This window comes from Rhagoletis pomonella, unplaced genomic scaffold (assembly GCF_013731165.1).
Source record: "Rhagoletis pomonella isolate Grant_MI unplaced genomic scaffold, Rhpom_1.0 Rhpom_scaffold_00006, whole genome shotgun sequence".
Classification (NCBI taxonomy): Eukaryota; Metazoa; Arthropoda; class Insecta; order Diptera; family Tephritidae; genus Rhagoletis; species Rhagoletis pomonella.
In genome coordinates, this window is record NW_023458560.1 from 48,061,847 (window position 1) to 48,086,610 (window position 24,764).

At 37.8% G+C, this 24,764-nt stretch overlaps 1 protein-coding gene across 1 annotated transcript in view; it reads left to right on the forward strand.

Annotated features, from left to right (window-relative positions):
- The first annotated feature begins 483 nt into the window (after positions 1-483).
- The window catches only part of LOC118741958 (cGMP-dependent protein kinase, isozyme 2 forms cD5/T2-like), a 24,936-nt gene continuing 655 nt past the window's right edge, over positions 484-24,764 (forward strand). Inside the window, exons 1-5 of the mRNA XM_036473925.1 lie at positions 484-2,135; positions 13,578-13,797; positions 23,809-24,045; positions 24,160-24,309; positions 24,441-24,760. Coding sequence (XP_036329818.1) covers positions 569-2,135; positions 13,578-13,797; positions 23,809-24,045; positions 24,160-24,309; positions 24,441-24,760 — 2,494 coding nt within the window. The 5' untranslated portion in view covers positions 484-568. The remainder of the gene's footprint in view (positions 2,136-13,577; positions 13,798-23,808; positions 24,046-24,159; positions 24,310-24,440; positions 24,761-24,764) is intronic.

The window sequence follows — 24,764 nt, forward strand, 5'->3', positions numbered from 1 at the left end:
TTAACGCGTCTTCAAGCTGATATCGATAATGTATGCATATGTACATATTTTTTTCACCTCTGTGTACTAACTATTACGTACTCCAGGCCACTGACGCGTCACGTGTTATGTGTTACGTGTGTAGATCGCCATTGTATGCGTTACATTGTTGATTTTTGTTCATATTTTTCCTACGAATATATGTACATAGGTATGTACGAGCATACTTCTTATGCATATGTGTTACACAGGCTGCTTGCTGGCAATAAATTGCACAAATTCCGTTATGCGCGAATGCGCAACCGACTGAACTGCAGCTAAGCAGTGAGCTGGAACAGAAAACAAAATTTTGTTCAAATATCTACATACACATAAGTGCAAAAATTAATACTCAATACGTGTTCTTGTAAGCTGTCGTAATCGCAAAAATCGCAAAAAGTGTAAAACGGAGAAGCAGCAAAAATTTGTAAGAAAAAATCGTATAAAGAAATTCAATTTAAAAAATCGAAAAGTGCAAAAGCGGTGAAAAAAGTGCAACGAAAATCGTGAAAAAATCGCGCTAACAGCCGCGTGCCACGCGAGCAGCAGCATGAAAATCAAACGCTACCCTGGCAAGGCGGTCGACGCCAGCCTTTCACTGGACGGCAACAATGCAATGGGTGTGTTGTACGAAGCGAATTGGCTGCAGGCGCATGAAAACTTCAACACGCGCAGTGATCCTGCCGCCGCACAACTTGGCTCACCCACACCAATTACCAACAATAGCGCCGCCTACCCCACCACAACCACCAACGCCGCCACCACAGCGTACACACCCACACGCCACCCACACACAGGCGGCAGTTATCTGGTCGAGGGTATTTCCACGCTACGTAAGTACCAAATGAGCCTGGAACAGATAAGCGCTTTGGAGCAACAGAATCGCGATGATCGCATCGTGAAGGCAATCAAAGATTTAAATGGCTATAAACCGTCAACGTTGCGCCGCAAGCCACAGCAATTGCATGGCGAATGGGATACGCAGGCCGCGACGCTGAATGGCAGCGATGGCGGCAGAGGCAGCGGCAGCGGAGGAGAATCGCATCGTCACAACCGCCAACACAACGACAAGTCAACGCCAATAAAGTTACAACGGGCATCAACACAAACACAAAAACAACAAAATCACTATGTGGTCGATCCCACAGCGGAACGTCAGCAACGTCCACGTCAACAGATCTCTGCACAACCGCCAGCGCTATTGCTAAAACGTTCACAAACGATGCTCTATGCACCAACCAAATCGAAACAATCGTCGCCATCCTCCACTCGCGTCTCGGCGGCGTCTAACTGCTCTTCCTCCTCCACGCTGGATATCAAAGATTTGCGTCGCATTTGGAAAATGGAGCAGGAATTTAAAAAGTCTAAATCAGGCATTGCGCTTGCGTCACACTGCAATGCGTCGGAAGCCGTAGCGGCCAACGCACAACAACTGCCAACCGTCATATCCACACAACCGCAGCGTCAACGCACACCACTACTACTGCCCACAACAAGCAGCAACTGTGATAGCAATTTGAATGGCACTGGTGGCAGCGTCGGCGAAGCGCCAAAGCCCAAGCCACGCATAGCAACAATAAATCGCGCGAAATCCATGCGTCTACCCGTTGCGGAAAGCAGTTTAGGGCAAACGTCGAAGAAACCTTTGTCCGCACGCAGACTCACACCACCCAAGCCGCCACCACGTCGGTTAGCGCCAGCGTTAAATGGTCGCAGCTCGCCGCAGAAGCCGTTAGCAACAACGCCCGTGCTCATAACTGTAGATGTGCCGTTGGACGATGATGACGACAACGACCACGTTGCGCATGCGACTTTTGATCAGCCCATTGGCAAGAATGATTTCGATATGCCTGCGCGACCACGCAGCGCAGATAGTTTGGTGAATGGCATGGCAGGTATGTCGCTGAGTGTCGACCATTACCAACAACAGCAGCAGCAGCAACAACACCGTGGTAGCGCTTCTTCGACGAATAGCGCCTCCGACGATCAATTCAGCATTCCTCGTCCGCGTCTACTCGTGCCGGTACATACTTATGCGCGCAAGCGACGCACTGGTAATCTGCGTGATCCCAGCGTTAGTGGTGTACAGCCGGAGATCGAAGAGATCCCCAGGAATGGTAAGATTTTGAAATACCCAGAAACTTGCTTACCAACATTAAGTCAAAAATATAAGTTATTTTTAAGATATCAAGGAAAAGGATGATCATTTTACTTATCTTGAAAAAATGTTCAATGTTCTAGTGGTATTTATCATTATTTATTATTATATTATATATAATATTCAACATTTAGCTGTATTTTGCTGAGGAAAAGAATCTCAACAGAATAATATTTTGTTCGCAGTACTTGATGAGATCAAAAAACTCCACCATAGAAAAATTTATCGTAGTTGAATAAGGTTCCAACTACCTCTGTTTAACTGACTATCTCAATGTATTTTATATGGAAATGCTAACTTTTTGTAGGCCCTCAGGCACAAATAAGTGTAGGGGCATAAGACATGTATTTGATATTTCGGTGTTTGTTGTTACACATTCTATTTCATTAAATATTTTAACGTATCTGGCATCAATATGTTGTGTACATTATCAATATGTTTTGCACATGTCTCATGCCACTACATAAGGTCTGAATACTGTAGTCTTACCTTCTACCTATCCAGACTGGGCTGCGACATACCCAACATCTACGCGGCTTTTAAAACTACTCCAAACGACACCAAGGTGTCTAGGAACCTTATGTTCCGGCGCCGTCGAGCTTATCATAAGTTGAACTCGATGCTTTCACTGCCTTTAAATAAACCATTCAACCATTCGATAGATTTACCCATCCTGCGAAGTGATATTCTTGGCGATAAATCCCAGCCCATTTCTAGTTAAATTTCCTGTTATTTAGCTGCTGATACTTTGCTGAAGGCAAACTGCTTTGAAAGTGTTGAGATCCCAAAAATTTTAAATTTTTAGGTCATGTAAGAGTCACCGTTCCAAGTGTTCCCTCGCATAGCAATATGTAAGAAAACGAAAAACTTAAACGGCGAAATCTCAAGATCATCGACGATGTCGCACACCAACAAATTCTCCCTGCAAAGTCTGTCAGGATGAAGAAGGAGAAAAATCAATTAATGTCGATGTCCAGAATTTTTCCAATGTAACTTAACTATTTGTGATCTCGCTTAGCAGATCTAACGAAATACAAACTAACGAAAATCACTCCGAAATAACATTGGTAATAGGCTAATATATGTACTTGCGAGTATGAAGGTATGAATTCTTCATACTCGCTCTTTTAACCCAACCTATTATTACAATTCCTCGAGGAACGACTTTCAGGGAATGATTGATTAGCTCAATTCACCCGAAACTGGTTATATATAGACCGAACCTAAATTTTAAGAAAAGTATTTTTGTATGTTCCAGTCAGAATTAGTTGACATTTGAGAAGCAGTGAATCCCTTGCTTCCTTGCCAAATGCCATTTGCAGAAATCAATACCTACTACTGTGATCCTAACTTTTTTATAAAGCTTAGTTAGATACCAGAAAATATAGTGGTAGAAAAAGACATTGCTGGAGGATTAATGAGCATGCACCCATAAGGAGGATTATCCCAATTGACCAACTTCAGTATTTTCTTGGCCAGTTGTATTATGAATCAAGTACACGTTATATATCGATAAAGCGCCGCAAGCCAATGACCATGTTACGAAATTGACTACGATCATTCCCCGAGTGTTTTTCAGGGTTGGTTATAAAGGGTGAGCCAAGATATTTAAATCATAGCCTCGCGATAGCTGTGCACCTCAGAGGAAATTGTTATAGGTATTCCAACTCACAATATGGCAGGCAACTTGGCATTGAGCAGCAGATATGATCTTTTTAGTATCCAAATGTGAGAGCTATGCCCTTGTAAGCATGAGTAGCTCCCTCTGCTTACTCCACGCTGCGATTGCCGCAGGGTAAGTTGTAGATTAGCCATAAATATGAGGTTGGTATTTCATCAGGCAGGACGTTGTTTAGCGCCCAGTGATGCTAAGTCGGCACAGCATTTCCGTACTCCTGATTTCACCACTAAATTGGATCGCGCTACTTTCAAGGCCGATTTGCTGTCAAAGAAGATAGTGACTTTTCTGGATGATAATATGCTATTTGATAGAAGAATAGTAGCCTTTTCTATAACATAAGTCTAAGCTTGAAAGACGCTGCAGTCGTTCGGCAGATGAAACATTTTACTGATCTACTGGTTCTCCAAATAAAGACCGGCGCCGGGTCACTGCTTCGTATTTAAATAATCAGTATAGACGAATATGTATAATCTGTATCGAAGTTCCAAACTGGCGTAATCTAGTCAGTGCTAGATTTTAACTGAACTTTTAGTACATTCAGCCCACCTTTTTTATTGTTGTTGTAGGGTTGTTGTTTTCTCTAAGTCTGGCCCGCTTTGAGGCTGCACCATGAACGGAAATGTGCAGCAGTTCAGTATTTTTTCAGACGGAACTGATGGCTATCGCAAAGGCCCAATCAGTGCTGCAGTCAGATAGCCAGGCGGCTATTAAATCCCTGAAGAAATTGCGTCTAACCTCAAAGTACTTAGGTGCTTAACGCTACCAATATCTTTACAAGATGGCGGAGATATCCCGCAAACACATTGCATGTGCTCCACGCGCCTTCTTGGTCCCTGGTTGAAGTTATTTTAGTAGACGAACCGCAATCGAAACTGCCAAAGTATTTCCTTTTTCCCAAACATGTTCTTGTCGTATCCTTTGCGTCAAGCTTTCCACCGGACTATCGCAACGTGGGTAACCATCGGTCTAATGGCTATGGTTCACGTACCATTAGTGATATACGGCAACAGTCTCCATTGATTTCCGAATTGATTTTTGAAGGTGTGGTAAGTCGATATATCCTCCTTAATTCCCTCCTCCAAACTATTATTTCATTTTAGTTTGAAGACCAGAATTATACTCAGATAATTCGTTTCGTAGGGGCCATTCACACTAATTGCTTCAAAATTTGGCAAATAAAAGGCGGGAACTTTGATTTTTTTAGTTTTAACTTATTTTTTGGGTGGTTAACCCAAAAACAGTTTTGGTTAGCTCACTTAAAAATTTCGCCGAGGTCTCATTCCATTAGCTCACTTAACGCTAGCGAGAATACGCCCAAGATAAGTATTGCCAAATCGTGGGCTGCATTTCTTCAGCTTTAAACAATTTCGCAATTTCATTTACCACCTAGAGCCAATGGGGAGAATATAGATAGAAAGAAGATTTCTGCTGTGGAAAATTTTTTGGCAAACTTGAATTTTAAATTAACAAAAGAAAAGAGTAAAGCAATTAGAGAAAATTTTAACGGGTATTGGACTAGTTTGCTATTGAATTTTATGCTGATGTTTGCCATTTGTTTTATTAACAAAAAGAAGAATTTTTGTTTATCTCATTCGCTGGTTTCTAGCTGTCACTTTAAAATTAAACTTGTTTCTTTATCTTTAGTTAAATCATTAGCATAGTAACGGTTATTCTATTAAATTTAGGTTAAGCTTCAAACGCAAAACACTAGCCCTTTTCCAATCACAGAAATGTAACCCAAATTTAAATTTAATATCGGCGCCATTAATCTCCAAAATTTCTGTGCCACCTTCTCACGCCACCGCACCCGCCCGCTCCCAATCAAAGGCAAATACAAATTGTGTCCGAAAAATTGATGTCACTTCCATTTAGCTGCTATTTATAAACCCTGAGCCAGATTGAACTGACCAGCCAAGCAGCCAGCAGGCCAACCAGACAAAAAACCGCTCTAACCGGCATCAAAGCATGCAAAAAATAGTTATAATTTACATACAATAAGAGCGAACGAAAAACAAATCATACAAATTTTTAAATTTTATTGCTTTGAGTGCGAATCAAAGCTTCTATGTAGTACAAAGTGTAGCTTGTTGCTGTTATAATAGCTTCTAAAGTCAAGCGCTGCTTTGCCGCACCTACTAAGTCTAAAGCAAAGACACAAAGCCGCAGAGACGCAGTGGCACAAAGCCAGAGCCAGAGCCAGAGCCACCCTGCAGTGAAAAGCCAAACCAGTTAGAAAAAATACTAGTTCATTAACTAGTATGTGCCTACCAGTTCGCCAATTTCGAAGAACTTAGGCGATCAGCGACATCTGCTTTTGAATTGCCAAAGCCAAAAATTAAACGCAATTAATTGCTTTTCTTACAAATGTCGGCTGTGGCGTTACGTGAAGACTACTGGTTCTGGTTCTGGTTCTGAAATCGCAGGTTCGAGGCCGCTTGGACGTGGTTAAAATTTTTAAAGTTAAATAAATGTAAGTAAAAATAATTTATTCAATTTATAAATAAATAACAAGTTTGAAGATCTAATTGCATTGCAAAAAAACATTTAGGAAGAAATGCTTGTGCTATAAAAACAAAGAAATTAAACAAAAATATTTTTTTTTATTAAATTTAAAAATTACAATAAACAGCCTAAACAAAAAAATATATTTATAAAAAATAAATATAAAATAGAAAATAAAAATTAAAAAAATTTTCCCTGCGCCAGGATTTGAACCTGGGACCTCAGGCTTACCACGCGAGTGCTTTGCTCTGTCGGCCATTGTGACTGCTGGAGCGTCGCGAGCAAAAAGGCACACTTATGCTTTTCACGGGGTATGAATTGGCAGACAATCTCATCAATTGGTATGACGCCGCTAGTATTTCTACTAGTAGATGCTGATGCATAGCCTGACAATTGACATCTCGTAGGACATCGCAATGTTAAAAATACCACTCGCTAACATTGAAAAAGGATAGAACGTGAACTAGTTGGGCTGAAACGCAAACTGGTAGAATTCTAGTTCACAACTAGTAGCTTTCCCTGCAGGGCAATGTTAGAGACAAAGACACAGATAAAGCCAAAGACCATGCAAGAAGAATACTACATACTTACTAGTCACCAATCGGACCAGTTTACTAACTAACGGCTTTAGTGCTAAAACTGCTTTGCATTTTTTGAAAGTGAAACCGGAATCGCTTTTTACCATTTTAAGTGCAATTTGTTTTACTTTTTTATGATTACTCGTACTTTTCATGCGATTACTTGTTTGATTTCATGTTCATTTGGTGACTCGGAGACAACAAATCGAACTTTAATTTCAATTTCAAAGTTGAACTATTCGAATACGAGTTTGTGTAGCTCCACACTCACCCCAACTTATTTACCATATTCGCGTACATACATTAGGGCGGATCAATTTTTTTACGACATCGTTAATGTCAGATTCGGATTCTGCTTGAAATCCTGAGAAAAAAGTCTATTAGAGCGTAGCTCAAAATAAAAAAATTTTTCTTTTTAATATAAATTTAAACGTAGAGGTTTTTTGTTACTAAGCAATTATTTTTTATATTTTTTTTATATAAATCCGCACCTTTTCAAAAGGTTTTATTTTTTGAAAGAGGGTTGCCACCTGTTATAAAATTAAATTCAAATACCTTAAACATATTAGAAAAGTTCAAACTAAAGATTTCCAACACTGTTTTTACTTTTCAAACGGGTGGCAACCTTCTTCAAAATATGTTCAAACTGAAACCTTCCCAAAATTCTTTCGTCTTACACCCATATTATGATACAAATATATTTCCATTACACTAATTCTTTTAATTCAAGTTGAATTCGACTCTTTGAACAGATGGCAACCCTCCTACATGTAGTTTTGTAATAAAGCGTTTTTAGTACAATTTCGGTTGAGTTATTCGTTTCACTTATTAAAAAATTTTAATATAAATTTGTAACAGGTGGCAACTCTTTAAAAAAAAACAATTTTTTAAATCGAACAAACGGTGCAGATCTGATGGCTTTAACAGAAAACTCCTTCGCCTATTATGTAGCATGTACGTATTAAGAGTTGCTTTGAAACGCCAGCTTGCGGTTCTTTAAGTGGAAAAAGATATCAAAAATACATTAATCGTAGCAAAACAACCCCAAATACAAGTTTGTATTAAAAAAGAATTACATTCACAACATGGAATAAATTATAGATAGCTCCTTTTAAAATTTAAGTTACTCGAATTGGACTTTCGAGCTATGCTGTAACGGTTTTTTCCTTAAAGTTTTATGTAGAATCCGAATCTGCTGGGAACAATGAGGAAAAAAATTGGTCCATACAAAGTGACCCGCCCTAGTTTACTTGCATATATCGACTTACAATGCAAGCCGCTGGTTGTATATGCAATGCACATGCGTTTACACGTTGCCCGCAGCTAACCGCCAAATAGTCAGTCCCCTCAAGTCAGTCTACCTTACCTATCGGCGCGCTGTTCGCCGGTCCAAAGTCACACAGTCGGATTGGCAGTCAGGTAGTCAGTCTGTCGTAGGTGCTCTTTGCTAGCTGGTTAATTTTGCTTTGCGAATGACATTTCGACCGGTTTATTTGATTTCTTTTTTTCGTTTTTTTCCCGCAAGTTGACTAAACTTTTCGGCACCGGTGGTAGCATGCGCAGTAACAAAAAAGCCTTTGTGCGCATGCGTGAATGCAAAAATTAAATGCAACCAAAAATACAACTCATCTGGTTTTCACTAAAATTGCATTTTGCAATCATTTCCTTCGATGACTCGTTATTTGTATTACTTCATTGGTGGCACTATTAAGTCATTTTAAATTGAGTCTTAATTGCATACATAACTATTTACGTATATGATTTTATACATATCTACATTTTATGTGCATATGTATATATGTACATATGTATAGATATAGATACATTTTGTACTTGCATATATTTTGACGGACTTTGGTACTCAAGGATATTTATAGCTCTGAAATTATTCGAACAAAAGCTCTTTCCTTTCAAAGACGACTACTGCCGAGAAATAGGTAGTTCAGTCGAAGTACTTACCGGAGGCCACATTGAAGTCATCCCGAAGTCAGCATATCGTTCTTATTATTTACATGTAAGACGAAAAAAACTTAACAGACCTATCTTCACTAGTCCACATTTGATACATAAAACGAAAAACCATTAAGCCACAAAGCCTAGCAAACCTCTTGCAAAATTATTCAAATAAGTACGGTAGAATATCTAGATACATTCCTGCATGAAACATGCTCTAACATAGCAATATATACCAACAAATATAAAAAACTGTGAAGCTACCAAACGGTGATCGCAAACGGCAATCGCAAACACTCCCTTAGGACCTTCGTGATACCACTACGAAGAGTGAAGAGAGAAGCGGAAAATGTTTTGCGTTCGAAAAGAAGTTTGCAGGCAGCAGATGTCAGTGCCGGAGACCTCCACTTAAAAGTTCTGCGCAGCCTCAAAGATGTTTCCACCTCATCGTCCTCTTATCAGCTGCGACGGTGTAGATCCGGTGTGATATTTATACCCACCGCATTACTTACAATCTCACTGTCCATTCACCTAATAAAATGGAGAGTTGCGGCTTTGTGATCATAAGGGAGATCCCTTGACCAGTCTATCCTCGGCCTAAAAGACCTTGCAGTAACGTATTCCCTAGTTTTAGCCCAGCGTTCGCTACGCTGACACAAAGCCTCTCTGTTCATGGGCATAGAGCTCCTTCAGACTTGCCAGAGTATATGAACCCAACTGCCTACGCCGCAATATAGTTAAAGCCGTGCAGTCCAGGAGGAAATGTTGAGATGACTCCACCTCGTCATCCTTCATGCAGCTGCGACCGAGGGGTCCGATAAGATATTTAATATCACTGCATGAACCCCGAAAGGAAAATTTCCAGAAAGATCCGGCTTCACGAGCCTACGGAGATCCCTAGACCGCCCCCTGTTCACCCTCGGACAGAAATACCTCGCCGTGGCACGTGCCTCGGTTTTACTCCAGCGTTCGCTGAGTTTACTCCAAGCCCATCTTCCTAAGAGAAGTCCACAAGTAGTCAAGGGAACTCCCACCACCTCTTCCTTGGCGATAATTCATCAAGGATGCCGCCTCTGGCCAGTTTATCAGCCGCGCAGTTTGCAGCGATATCACTTCTGACATGGCACCCAGACAAGTCTGAAAAAATAGTATTCAAACGGTATTTCAAGCGAATTAAGTCATTTCCCAACAAGCTTCGAGCGTACGGTAAGTGAGCCCAGGGCTCTGATTGCCGCCTGGCTGTCTGTGTAGATATTAACCTCCCTTACCGCCATAGCGCCTTATAGCAGGCAAACGACTGCTTCCTTAATAGATGCGTGACGTTAAAAGCCAAAGTGGAAATGGTTCTAAGTGAGCCCCTTATTGCAATAAGGGTAAACTAGCACGCTCTTCTCAAGTTCATTCCAGCAGACGAGGATTCTAAAAACATTATGGGATGTGGGAGTATGGTTTCACAAAACCAGAAAATTACCTTAGGAGAGAGGCCCGATTGCTCCCCAATTGCAGCTCCCGCCGCAGTATAGTACTCGGAGCTATCGTAAAGCGCTAGGTGAATGCCACCAATGCCAAGGAATATTCCCAGTCAACAAAACGAATTCCGTCTTGCTAGAATCGCAAGCGAGCACATTGTTCGTACTCCAGGTTCAAGAAAATCTGGATCAAGTTATGACGTGTACCTAGAAATTTACCGCTCACTAAATAAGCAACGTTTTGTTGATATAAGAGAGCCTTCGTTTGGGTTGAGTGGTTCGAACCACTTAGAAAAAACTTGTACCAGTACAAAAACCGGTTCATGACTGTGGACCGCGGTTCGGTTCGATTCGAATGATTAAATTTTTTAAATACTTACACGCAAATTCATAAAAAATAAAGTATGCTTTATAAATCGAAAATTTGTATGCAAATATGATCACAATATCACAAAATAACAACAATGCGAATTCAAAATGGCGGAACTAATATGGTAGTTTCAACCGCATAGCCGAAATTTTTAATATCTCCGCGAGGGTTAACCCGAGTAAAAAAAAAATTAAAAAGCTTTTTAAAGGTGAAGCAGTGCACTAAGGTAAAATATTGTGGCGATATTCGAAAAAATTTAATATCCAATATATAAGTTTTTGAAAAAAAAAATATATATTTTCACACATTTAGGTTATTTATGATTTAAGATGTGAAGTTAGATGGCATTATTACTTAATTGTTTAGTATTAAATTATATAAATAATTTTCAAAGTAAAATTATTATCTGAATAAACTTTTTTAAGGTTTCAACAAGCCGTAAGTCTAATCAAGTAGACAAAAACTGCATGCTTAGCATTATGTATTGATGCTCAAAATCTTTCCGTAGGGTTGAAAATCCCACTTTCGATAGGTTCTCAACTTCGTGGGCCAGCTCACAGAGTTCTCATCACCCAAATACATTTAAGCAATTTTATAATAACCAGGAGCCGTAACAGTTACAACTTTTATTAAAAAAATCAATTTAAATCATTCACTGACTTTTATTTTAAAAATCATACTTATAAAAGTCATTTGTATAAGTCGTAGTAAACTTTTGTTCTCCAACTCCTTAACTGCGAAAAATTAGAATAACTTTTATAGGTATGACTTAAAAAATAAAAGTCGGTGTCTGATTTTTATTGATGACATTTATAAATAAAACTCTTCAATAACCGTTATCTAACACATATAATATAAAAATCAAAAATAACTTTTATTTACAGATTATTTAGATAAAAATCAAAAATATATGTTATTTTAGATTTATAAAGTAATTGTTACTTTTTTTTAATTTTGCATAAAAATTACAAATAAAAATTTATTTTCAAATTTGATTCTCGGTGAAAACAGAAATCGATTGGTATTTATCACTTAGTTGTAGAACATTTCCTTCAAAGTGAATTTTTCAAGGACAGTTTTCATCAATAACTGTTATGTTCGGCCCCTGGCTAAAACACTTGAAAAATGCCGAAGTGGATTTTAACTTTGACTTGAACCGAACCATGTTTTTGAGTGGTTTTCGGTTCGGTTTTAGTATTTCAAAATAAAAACGGGTTGGTTCGTGGTTCGGTTTAAAGCACAAAAAAGGTGGCGGTTAGGTTCAAGACCCGAGGTAGCCCTGCCTCAAAGTCCTCTTTACCTCGAACCGACCACAAAATAATCGTCTACTAGCCTTGACACCGCTTGATGCAGAGCTGATGCCCTACCATGTAGAGCGGAGTTACTGGTAACTTCGGTTTCTGACAGTCTTAATTTCGGGATCTGCAGAAAAATTTAATATTTTTGCGAATATGTTATTAAGTGGGCAGTAAGTCAAACGCCACATATATGTATGACGTGTAGTACATTCTCGCTGATTTCCCTCGCAATAGGGTACCACGTTGATTTTCTGTCTCCAAGAAATACAATTTTCACGACTGGATAGTTACTAAAAATCACTGAAATAAATAATGGCCTCCCTAATTTTTAAATACATATCTGAATGTTGATTATAATGCTACAATAAACTGGATTATGCCATAGCAAATTGCTAAATTTAGTGATAATCTAGTACTAGTACTTAGAAAACTTTATAAAAACTAAAGTTCTTAAGTTCGGAATTTTCTCAAAGTTCTGGGGGTAGATTCTGAAACCAGTTAGCGACGATTTCCGAATCGATAACGCACTTTTTGATGCAAAAACATTCATATCATGCGTCAAACAAGTGTGATAGCGATCCGAAAATTGTCGCTAACTGGTTACAGAATCTACCCCCTGGGTTTTAATAAACACTGAAACAAAGTTTTGATATGGTACTGGTTTTTAAATTCTATTAGGTCTTTAGTGAGTAATCCACCGACCTTTGTACAAAGCTGAATTTTGAAAGAAAAATAGTTAGGGCCTTCTTATATTAAGGTAACATACAAATTGTTAGATAGTAGTTGGTTTCATTCTTCAAACGGCATAAAAGCTCAAAAGCTAATAAACTCAAAAATATCAAACAGACAATGTAACCTATTTGGATGTATAAGTACATACATTACAAATATAATATTATATACATATATACATACATATATATATGTATATGTACATGTTAATTACCTACATCTGTGCTCCAGCTGTTCCCACTGGGAAAATAGGTAAGCACCTTACGAGGTAAGCCATATTTTCTTTCAGTTTTTAGTACCAAAATTGTCATCATGACCAGCGTAATCTACTAGTAAAGCACAAAATGAACACCTCCGGCGACACATTACGTTGTCAGTTGCAAAATAACGTGCAGCCGAAGTTATTTCCAAGCACCGAACTACTCCGAGCGACTGCTCTGCATTACACGTAACTTACTTTGTAAAGCGACTCAGAAGTATGTTTGATAGCAAATGTACATTTTAAATTCCTACTTACATAAGGCGGCCATGCCTTTGTAAAAGTAAGGGACGTTCGGCAGGGAAATGGTAATGACTGCCAGGTGAAGAGTAAGTTGCTAATAAGGTATTATTACGTGCTCCTAATTCCCACTGGGTTGGTATGCACAAAAGCTCCGACATGTCTGTGGTGGTAATAAAAATGCATTAATGCAAATTTATGTTTTTTTTTTTTTGTTTAGCTCTTCATGTCATTCATTTTGTATTGTATTACGTACGTTTTGTACAATGTACTTAATTTTTTATTGACTTTTTTCCTCTTCTTATCTGTTTATTTGCAGAGGGTCGCGTGGAGGTCTCACGCGAAGGCAAATACCTGTCGACACTATCCGGCGCAAAGGTTTTGGGTGAATTGGCCATATTATATAACTGCCAGCGTACAGCGACCATTACTGCTATAACGGAATGCAAATTATGGGCCATAGAACGACAATGCTTCCAAACGATAATGATGCGTACTGGCCTCATACGGCAAGCGCAGTATACAGATTTTCTCAAGAGGTGAGTGAGACAAATTAAGATTTTCGTTTTGGTACATTCTTTAAGATTTTTTTTTTTGGTTTTTTTTTATAAAAAAAAGTATATTTGTTAATATGTTTGTTTGTGAATGAAGTACCTGCTAATGTATGTATACTTTCGTGTTGCCCTCCAATGCGGAAAAATAATGAAAAATTGAATAATTGTTTATTTTGTTTAAACAATTTTTTTAGCCTTTAAACCTTAAATTTTTATAATGAAGGCATTCCATTAAAATGTAAAAGCGCCGAAATTCCCGAACTGTTTACTGAACTATCAAAATTTGTATTAATTCATTTTTGAGTTTAGGTTCTCCAAATTTTTCAAAAGTTGTTCAGCACTTTCCATTACAACGTTCGAATAGTAAAAAAAAGAACCATACTACCCTTTTGAATAGATTCGATAGACCCCCTTCAACAATAACCTATGTGTTAAAGCTGCGTTTTAAGTTTTTTTTTTTGTAACAACAAACTTCGTTCTGGTCGAAAACCGTCACAGGAAACAGGCAAAATTTACTCACTTAGCAATTTTTGAGCAAATGCCATGCGCCTAGAAAAAATGCGCAAATGAGGAGTTCTCTGAGGAGTGGTCTCTGAGTAGTAGTATTTTCCATATATGGCTCATCTGTGCTTTGCTCACTCGATAAAGAGAAATATAAATTTTTTAATTTCATTTAATTTTTGGAACTTATTTTATGTATTTTTTTTTTTCTTTTTTAGTTGAACTTATTTTTCTCAATTTAATTTTCTTTTAATATGCAGATGTTATTATTTTAATTTTTGAGAATTATTTAATATTTTCATTTTTAAATTAATTTTTCTCTTTTTTAATTTTAATTTAATTTGAGTGTTTTAAAAAGTAAGATAGTTTTCTAGCTTCATTTAGTTTAAGGCACTCATTTTATTTATTTTTTTTTTTTTTTTTTTTTTCTTTTATTAATTTCATTTCCTTTTAAATGTTCAATTTTATTTTATAAATATACATTTTTTTATTCCATTTAATTTTTAGGATCTTATTTAATTTTATTTGTTGTCTTGTTTTGTTTAATTTCCTTAAGTTTTTAAATTTTGTTTTAAAAATACATTTGTTTAGTTTAATTTAATTTTTAATCTATTTTCTTATTTTCTGATTTAGTTCTTGTGTTTTTTTTTTTTTATTGTTTGAAGAAGAAACTAATTTGTATTGCTGTTTCATTCAATTAAAAAAATAATTTTTATTTATTTTTGAATTATTTTTATTTTGTTTTTCTTTTCATAATTCAATTATCTGTTATTTATTACTTTTTATTAGATCCTTTTTATTGTTTTCAAAAGAAAAATATACATACATTTGTGTTTTTCAATTTGATTCAATTTTTAAAAACTTTATTGCTAAAAGGCGAAAAGTATTACGCTAAGACCTCCTTGTTAGAAAATTCTTCAATTAGCATTTCGAAAGACAGTAAAGAGCTTTGAGATAGTTGCTAGAATTGACAATTGTCTTACGAAATACTTTTGTCTTTCGAAAGACTGTGGTGAGTTGAAAGACGGTGGCCAGAATTGTCCTGTAAAAGCTCGCTCTGGTCGTCACTAATGTAGGTAGCAAAGCTGTGCTTTAAAAACTTTAAAACGCTACACCCACGAGAAATTTTTTGTGCCGTTACTGAATATAAAACAATGATGATTACAGGGAGCTTTTACTATTTTAAGTTTAAAGCAGGGCTTTTTCGAACGTACTTCAAATTTCTTGAGGACCACTGACTGAAGTTGAAATATATCAATCCTAGCCAAATATTCCCGCAATTAAGATGTGCTATCTCGTTGTCCCAAAGAAAAATCTCACATTCCGACTTAGTAAGTGGACCATTGAGTAACCAGATGTTAATTATGGCTAATACGTAGTTGGAAGTAAGTTTAATACTTAATAACTAGTAGCTTGTCGGCAACTCCTCGCCAACTTAGATCGGCTGCGAGACATTGAAATTTTATACTGGAATATAAGAACTTTTCTCAAAATGCACCATGCGTTCTTAGATGGAGACTCGAACCTATTTTAGGGGTTCATTCAGAATTTGCACTACTTAATTATATATTGTCTTTGTGTTTGAAAAAATAGCCAGGCGGTTCCGCGATTCCTTTAAGCTAACTGGCATTTTCATGGGGCCGCTATAAGACCGCGATTACTTCATACATACATACATATGTACGTAAGTACCTACATAAATTATTCTTATGCGCTTCGTTGGCGACCTCAGGTGCAACCATTCTTACATTCTGCTAGCCAACAGCACTGCACATTGTTCTTGTCTTTGTATATGTAGTCGCCATGTTGGGCAATGGCACCAGCGATCACTTTCAGTTTTCACCATCGACAAGAGTTACACAACAGCGTCGCCATAGCTTACTTAATCGTATCACAGTATGTATGTAAGTAAGCACAAGTACATACATATAAACGCACAATTCCTTCTTTCCACTAGGCTTACCTTGAGCACTCAGTTGGAACGTCTTTTGCTGGGCAATCTTTCGCAGAATGCATGTGAATGGTCCAAGTGACTGACCCTCCCTACACGTACGAATAGGTACAATGAATATGCAATCCAACATCATGTATGTATGTATGTATGTATGTATGTACTTTGATATAATTTACAACTTTACAATTACTTATGCATGTACAATGAAACGTGAGAATATCGCATTACAGGCGTTGGTGATATTTGAGCTTTGAGCGCAGCACTGCTGGTCATTGGCCAAAATGAATGGGTTTTATTTTTAAGTGTAAGCGCCTAAGACTGTTTATGATTAAGCGGTTGAGCTGTCCGTAATTGATACCTTAAGTATGTATTTGCGCCAAAAACAAAATGTGGAAGCATTTACGTAAAGTACTATAGTCACTCACTTAACTGTTCATATTTTGAGTTGAGCAGTTGACATGGCCCATATCGTCAGGGGTACATACGTTTCTGGGTCTCAGGTATGGGTACTTAATAGTCTCAAATTGGTCTGCTAGTTGTCGAATGCTCAATTTCCTTCCTTCGATGGTGTCCTACACTCTGTCAGGGTCGAGGCGTTCGGCGTGATCCTGGAAAGAAAGGAAATTGTCTACACTGCGGCCTCTCTACTGCTCCATAACCCAACGTTTTGCTTAGCGCCGTTCGGGTTCTCCTTAATCACAATGATCTTTAGTGACTTCGAATTCATCGGAATGGATCCTTCTCTACATACATCCCTCCCAGGAGTAAGGGGAATTTAGGAAGCCTCTGGAAATGAATTCCAGTAAATATATTCACGGCTTGGTCGGAGTTCAGCGGAAGCGTTGAAGCCAATGTTCGGTCAGGAACTCTCCGTAAACTTCAAATTTCAAACAGCGGTATCCGCCATAAAGTAGGCAGTCGGCTAGCCACTTACGTGCACAGTAACGATTTCAACGGTAAATACTATTTACCCTGATAGCCAAGCGGCAATTAAGCCTTCATTATCGCTTATGGTGCGATCAATAGTAGTTAGGGAAAGTCTACAACCTGTCGACTCGGAATACGTTTGAATTTGGGTCTCAGGTCACAGCGGCATTTCAGGTCGAGGTCGCTTCCACTGAGGTACTTGCGAGTTCCTCTCATAACCAGCGGCCTATCCTTTATGTTTTTAGCCTACTCAGTGAGCGCTGACCGAAACCTCTGACATGAAAACTGACAAAGTGCTTCTGGTCGGTGATGGACCATAGGTAGTCAAAAGAAATTCTTAAGCTGACCCAGCACCAACTCGCCCTGCTGGTAGATGTCCAGAAAGAACACAACCCAACAGGAGATATGACTTTATCGTCTCCAACGCCTATCGCCGAAACTATTTGAAGGACAACGAGTTGGAATCATATCAACACTTTTTTCTCAGCTGCTAGGCTTTCGCAAGACTAAAGTTTAAGCACCTGGGATCGTATTTTGTTATAACTCCCGAAAGAGCTCTCCGGAGTGGACATTCTGTTCGGTGTTGATATAATGTTCAATAAAAACAGTCGACGTGTGGCCCTCGCGGGTCTGTCACCTTACCTGTCTTAATCATACCTAACCTTAGTAGTCGAAGAAAGTATCCGAAGCGCTATTTGAAGTAGCATACTGACCCTACTAGTTAGTTATAGCGGGAATGCGTACGAGTTAACTTGGTTACATAACTATATGACAGCCTGACTTGGAGCTCCGCGTAAGCATTGCTACAAGATTTGAGGTGGTGAAAAAAACACGCAGAAACCGCAAGGCCATCGCTTTCCAATGCATTGCCAATTTTATAACAGCCTTAAGATCCCAACCCACAAAAATAGAATTGAGCATAAAATTAAAGTCCCTTCGTAAATCTTATGAGTTTTTCACAGAAGCGTCCACCCTACTCTAGGCACTCAGCCGCCTCCATAGTGATCGCATTTGGAGACACTGTACTTTTGCAATGTATGTATAATATGTATATATACATATATATATATATATAAATATGTAACTATGTGCACATTTGATCACCAAAAAGTGAAAATGCCTGCGGCAACATGAACCCCATCGACGACAAACTGCCTGCCATTCCACAGGTCCATCATTGCGCCACGCCATGCGGCAGTGCGTGTGGTTAGTGCCATTAACGCTAACAATTTTTCACTAATATGTTGTTTTTATGATAGCTGTTAATAAATGTTAATGTTTCTCTAATGCTGTCCATCAAAGGCAAGCCAGAAGTTGCATGGCAAGGCGTTAGACAGCCAGCTAGGTACCCGCTAGCGTTGTGCATTTTTGGTTGCAACACGCATTGTTGACAAAGCATAGCTACATATGTGCCTATGTAGGAGTGCCGATGGGGGCATTATGTGCAGTCGCAGTTTACTCGCGCTCGCTTTTTTTGGTCGCTCATGCGACATTGACGTGAGTGTTGGCTGTCTAAGCTGAAAGGATTGTGTCAGCATTGGATGAGCTGAGGAGTTTGCAGGCGGTTTTAACGACAATTCTGCCAACGATCAAAGCAAGTCGTCGTCAAATGCTAGCTTCTTATTATTCGTTTATTTCTTTATTTTAATGTTTTTTTGTTTTTTGATTTTGCACAGACTTTCTCCTCTGCGAGTTAGTGATGCGCGGAATAACACTGAAATGCTAAGCAACTAACCATGCGGCAAACTGTTAGCCGGCTGGTGGACTAAGTAGAAAATACATATGTATGTATGTAGGTACTCATATGCATGTACGGTGACGAAAATATAAATAGGCACGCGACATTATAAAGTCCAAATTTTAAACTTTGCACAAAATTGGGAAAATACAATAAACTGCAAAAAAAAATCATCAAATTTTCGAACTGTTTTAAAATAATGAAAAAAATGGGATGTAGTTTTTATGTAAAGTGAAACTTTGGAGTGTGTGTTTTTTGGCAATTTTTATTTTTTTTTTTACGGTGCTTAGCATTTTTTCCAGCGCTAGTTCGGCAATTTTTTTATATGGAGCAAATGGGCAGCACGTTCAACAAAAAAAATGCCAAAAAACAACGGTATGCTACTTAAAACTTCAACTATACTAAAATTAAATGGGCTACAAAACTGCATACTCAAAATTTTTCTAAGAAATCCAATTAAAAACTCGAAATTTTGATTAAAATTTGTCGAATTTTCTTAATTTTTGTACTAAGTTTGAAATTCAGCCTACATAATTTTTGTTTTGACAACTAGTTATACTTTCATAAAAAAAACAATAATAAAAATATTAAATAGCTACAAGTAATTTTCAAGCAAAAAACCAAACCGACTTCAATTCTCGTATAAAAATTTAAGATTATCGTTAATCTCTTCATGATCCAATGATGGGATTTAAACCAAATTAGTATGGGACCACCTGTGAAGTACCACCTTTCCTTTAAAAAAAAAGAAAAAAAGAATTATAGAAATAGGTTAACGTGGTCCAATATGATGCGGTAACATACATAAAAAAAAAAATATTCCGACGAATTGATAACCTTCTTTTTTTGTGAAGTCGGTTAAAAAGGAAAAATTACCAAAATTTGTTAAAATGTCGCGTAACTATTAATATTTTCACCACTGTATGTACTCGTACATAAATATGTATGTACTTATGCCTGCAATGTAGCCCGAAACACGGCAGCGGTCCGGTTAATGACCGTGAAAATATTTTTGATGTTTTCCATATGTTAGCGAAAGAGTACAATAGAGAAAAAACTATGAAAAATTGAGCTGCATTAAGCGTTAAATAGCGCTGTAAATTGGCGCAACATTGCGAGGACAAGTTCGACACGTTCGTCAGTGAAGCCACCGTGCGCCAAGCGAGTAAGTTTCTGTATATCGGCATCTAAGCGCACTAACGCTGTGCACAAGTTCAGCAGCCTTATTTCTAGCTTCGAGCCAGTTTTCGGTACCTAAATATGTTTGCCTTCATATGGATTTACTTCTCTGGTACCTACCGGTGCAGGAAATTAGGTGCATTAAACTTGTCCAACTCCAGGCGAACAGACCACAACAGCAATCAAATGAACCAAAACTTATAAAAAAAAGTAGTTAAAAAAACCAATTACCTGCACCTAACGAAATTAATGAAATTAAGTTGTAAAATGATTAGCTACACGTACATACATACATAAATGCAGTTATGGCAAAATTACAATTTTTTAAGTTTTAATTACTTATTAAATTAAAAAAGTAATTGATAATGGAAAATACATATATTTTTATAGCATAAACGCTAAAATTTATGTTAGCTCTTTGTCGCTGACTGTGCGCTTTGGTGCAAAAAGTCGTAAAAATATAATTATAAGTTAATAGAAAATGTATTACTTAATTCAAAATAGTTGTACTTAGTAGACATGTAGTTTTTTAATGTTTTAATATATGTATAAATATAGATATTATTTCTTTGCACCACCGGAGCTAATATGTATGAAAATATTTTGTTTTTATTAAAAACTGGGTACTTTTAGTCCTTACGCTCGAAAGTAGTGAAGCGACACAGAAAAACTTCCAGATTGAAAAGTTTGCAATGAACGAGGAGTTATTTTCCTACACACATACATACATATTTACTAAATATTACTTAGTATTTCATTTAGTTACATTTTCATTTGTCTTTGTCTTTTCCTTAATCTTAATCTTAACTTTAATCTTAATTTTAATCTTAAACATAACCTTAATCCAAGTCTTAATCTTACTCTTAAGCTTAATCTTAATCATAATCTTGACCTTAGTCTTAGTCCTATTCTTAATCATAATTTTAATCCTAATCTTACTCCTTATTTTAGTTTTAATCTTAGTCTTAATCTTAATCTTAAACTAAATATTAATCTTAACCTCAGTCTTAGTAGTAATTTTTATATTAATCTTAATTCTTATCCTAATTTCAATCTTAGTCCTAATTTTAATCTTAACCTTAATCTTAGTTTTAATCTTAATCTTAATAATGATTTTAGTCTTAAGCTCTTCTAATCCCAAGCTCTCTAATCTTAATCCTTATCTTAATCTTAATCTTAATCTTAATAATAATCTTAATGTTAATGTTAATCCCAACCTTAATTTAAATACTCATCTTCACCTTAACCCTAATCTTAATCTTAATAGACTTAATATTAATCTTAATCTTAGTCTTAATCTTAATTTCAATCTTAATCTAATTCTTAGTCTTAATCTTTATCTAAATCTTGAACTTTGTCTTACTTTTTATCTTAATCCTAATCTTAATTGTAATGTTAACCCTTATCTTAATCTTAATCCTAATCTTTATCTCAATCTTTATCTTAATTTAATCTTACTCTCAATCTTAATCTTAATTTTAATCGTAGTCTTTATCTTATATTTAATCTTAGTCTACTGTCAATTTCAATCTTAATCTTAACCTTAATCTCATTAGTTAACACACTTTCCGCAGTTTGAATATGCTTTGAAGTGGGTTGCCACCCGTTTGAAAAGTCGAATTTATTTCGCTTATACACATGTTAAACATTGAGATATTAGTGTCAAACATAAGAGTTTTAAGAAAACTTTAGCTTGAACCTAACTTGAACCTGACTACCTATTTCATAGCTCAAAGAAGTAAGGTTACGTTGGGTTAGGTTAACGCCCCGAGCCGATTACCAAATTTCGAATGCGGCTCATTTCGATCCCTGAAAGCTCAGTGTGAGTTCAGAAGAGCGAGCCAAAATGCTTCCATCTTAGGCACGCGAAGGTTGGACAGTCTAAAAGAAAGTTTGGAGATGATTCCACTTTATCTTCCTCTTGACAGCTGATACAAAGGAATCAGTTGAAATTCCTAGTCTTACCGAGTGAATGTCAATCGAACAATAGCCTATCATAACCCCCATCACTAGCTCTTGAGAGGTAACGTGGTATTCGGCATCTTTAAGGGATAAAGATGGGTCACTCATTACTTGCGCTACAAAAAGTATTTTAAGGTGCCTTATAAAAACGTTTGCTGTAGTCTTCTTTTCCGCTTTTATGTCACAAAAGGAACATCGCTTTCTTTTGTCCATTTTATTAGGTATTTAGTAGAGTACGCAATTTCCAGCCATCCAAGAGTGTACCGCAGCGGGACAGAGGCGTTCCTAGTTGCCCCTTATCTGGGGATAACATTTTAAGGGTGCCTTTCCAACGCCAGATCATCAGCCACGCAGTTTTCCGTGATGTCACTGTGACCCGGAACCTAAACTAGAAGAAGTACTCTGACGCGATGGCTAAAGAAGTCAGATATTCCTTTACCGATTTCTAATGCACCATCACACCCCTTAGCAGTGAGTCTACCGCTTCCTTGATGGCAGCTATTTCCACCTGAAAGACACTGCAGAAAACCGGAAGCCTTAATAACCCCGCCCTACCCAGTCCTCTCTTGAGGAAATATATGTAGGTAGAGAAGGAGCTTCTGGGAGGCATTTCGGAGGCGCTGTAATCTATGTGTTCACGGCGAAGTCAAAGCCCAGAACTCCAGAGTTTTACCACCCGGTTTCCTTTAGCCTTTAGGTGTGGTTCCTAAAGCTCCACTAATTCCTGTTTTAAAAGTGTAGTTTTCTCTTGCGGGTTCCACCAGACAAGGGATCCGTGAAACAAGATAAGCTTAAATCTGGTTCCATAGAGCTAATGAATTATTTTGGGCGAGAGACTTTACCTTTTATCGATAGCTCCCCTACAGCAGTACAAGACAACCCACGCCTTTTTCACAGCTTCCTATCCAGGATATAGCCTAAGTAATTGGCCTTGTGTGAGAGCCGCAGACGAACAACCCCTTTCGAGCGAAGGGCCACAACGGTTATATTGTACTCTGGAGTGACATTGTTGAAGGCCCCTCGATATCTAGGAATGCCCCTACAGCATGAACACTTCCTCTGACCACTTTAGCAATGTGTGGAGGGTGGTATCCACCGACCTTGCAATAAGCATGTTGAGCTCTTGAAAGTTAGTCACGAGGAATCCCGTTTCTTATGTACAGGCCTATCCATCTCTCTAGCGATTTTAGCAAAAACGAAAACAGACTGATAGGCCTAAAATCCTTAGGAGAAACATAAGAGCCTTTTCCGGCCTTCGGGATGAACGCAACATTGACCACCCTCCAAGCCTTGGGCATGTACCCGTTTCTCACGCAGTTCGCAGGTATGATGCCATCGGTCCCCGGCGACTTTAATGGTTTGAACGAATTTATCGCCCAGGCCATTTGACGATCGTGCAAAAGATCGAAGAACTACAGGACCTGAAGTACAAAATATTGCAAAGAAGTACATTTGACTGTACTTCGAAGTACGAAGTACAAGAGCTAAAAAATAAGTATATACTTAAGTGCTTAAGTGCACTAAATCGTGTGCAGTGGAAGTAAATGCTGTTAAACGGAATGTACTGTATAGGGATTGGATAGTGGCATCCATTGACACATAACACACTTTTATCATTTAACTAAAGATTTTCAAAACACAAATTTTTAGTTAGCTGTAAAAACGGTGCTTATTTATTATAAACAAATTTTTATTATTTCTTCACTTAACTTCCATTTTCACTTTAAATTTCCAGCGTTCCCATCTTCAAGAACCTCCCCGAGGATACGCTCATCAAAATTTCAGATGTGCTCGAAGAGACCCACTACCAAATGGGTGATTATATTGTACGTCAAGGCGCACGCGGTGATACCTTCTTTATCATATCGAAGGGACAAGTGCGTGTGACGATCAAACAGCCCGACACGCAAGAGGAGAAATTCATACGCACACTCATCAAAGGTGATTTCTTCGGTGAGAAGGCATTGCAGGGGTGAGTGCATACGACAGCCAACAATATAATGGCAAATATTTATGAAAATTGGTGAAATAACAACTAATTTCTAATTATGCGTTTTTATCATTCTCTTTTTCGTTTTTCGCACAGCGATGACTTGCGTACAGCAAATATTATATGTGATTCTGCCGATGGCGTTACTTGCCTGGTGATCGATCGAGAGACGTTCAACCAACTCATTTCGAATTTAGATGAAATTAAGCATCGTTACGATGATGAATGCATAGTAGAGCGTAAAAAGTAAGTCGACGAAAGTGCAACATTGCGCTCATCCGCTGCGCTAATTCATGCAGTGCCGCCAACATGCATTTGCCTCTGATTTTTTTTCTGCTACTAATTTTCCACTTTTTTTCTCTTACTTATTTGCGTAGAATTAATGAGGAATTCGATAATGTGAAACTGACCGACTTGCGTATCATCGCCACACTTGGTGTTGGTGGTTTCGGTCGTGTCGAACTGGTGCAAATTAACGGTGATAATAGCCGCTCGTTTGCGCTGAAACAAATGAAGAAGTCACAAATTGTCGAGACACGCCAACAGCAGCACATTATGTCCGAAAAGGAAATTATGGGCGAGGCCAATTGTCAATTCGTTGTGAAATTGTTCAAAACATTTAAGGATCGCAAATATTTGTATATGCTGATGGAAAGTTGTCTGGGTGGCGAGTTGTGGACAATATTGCGTGATCGTTGTAA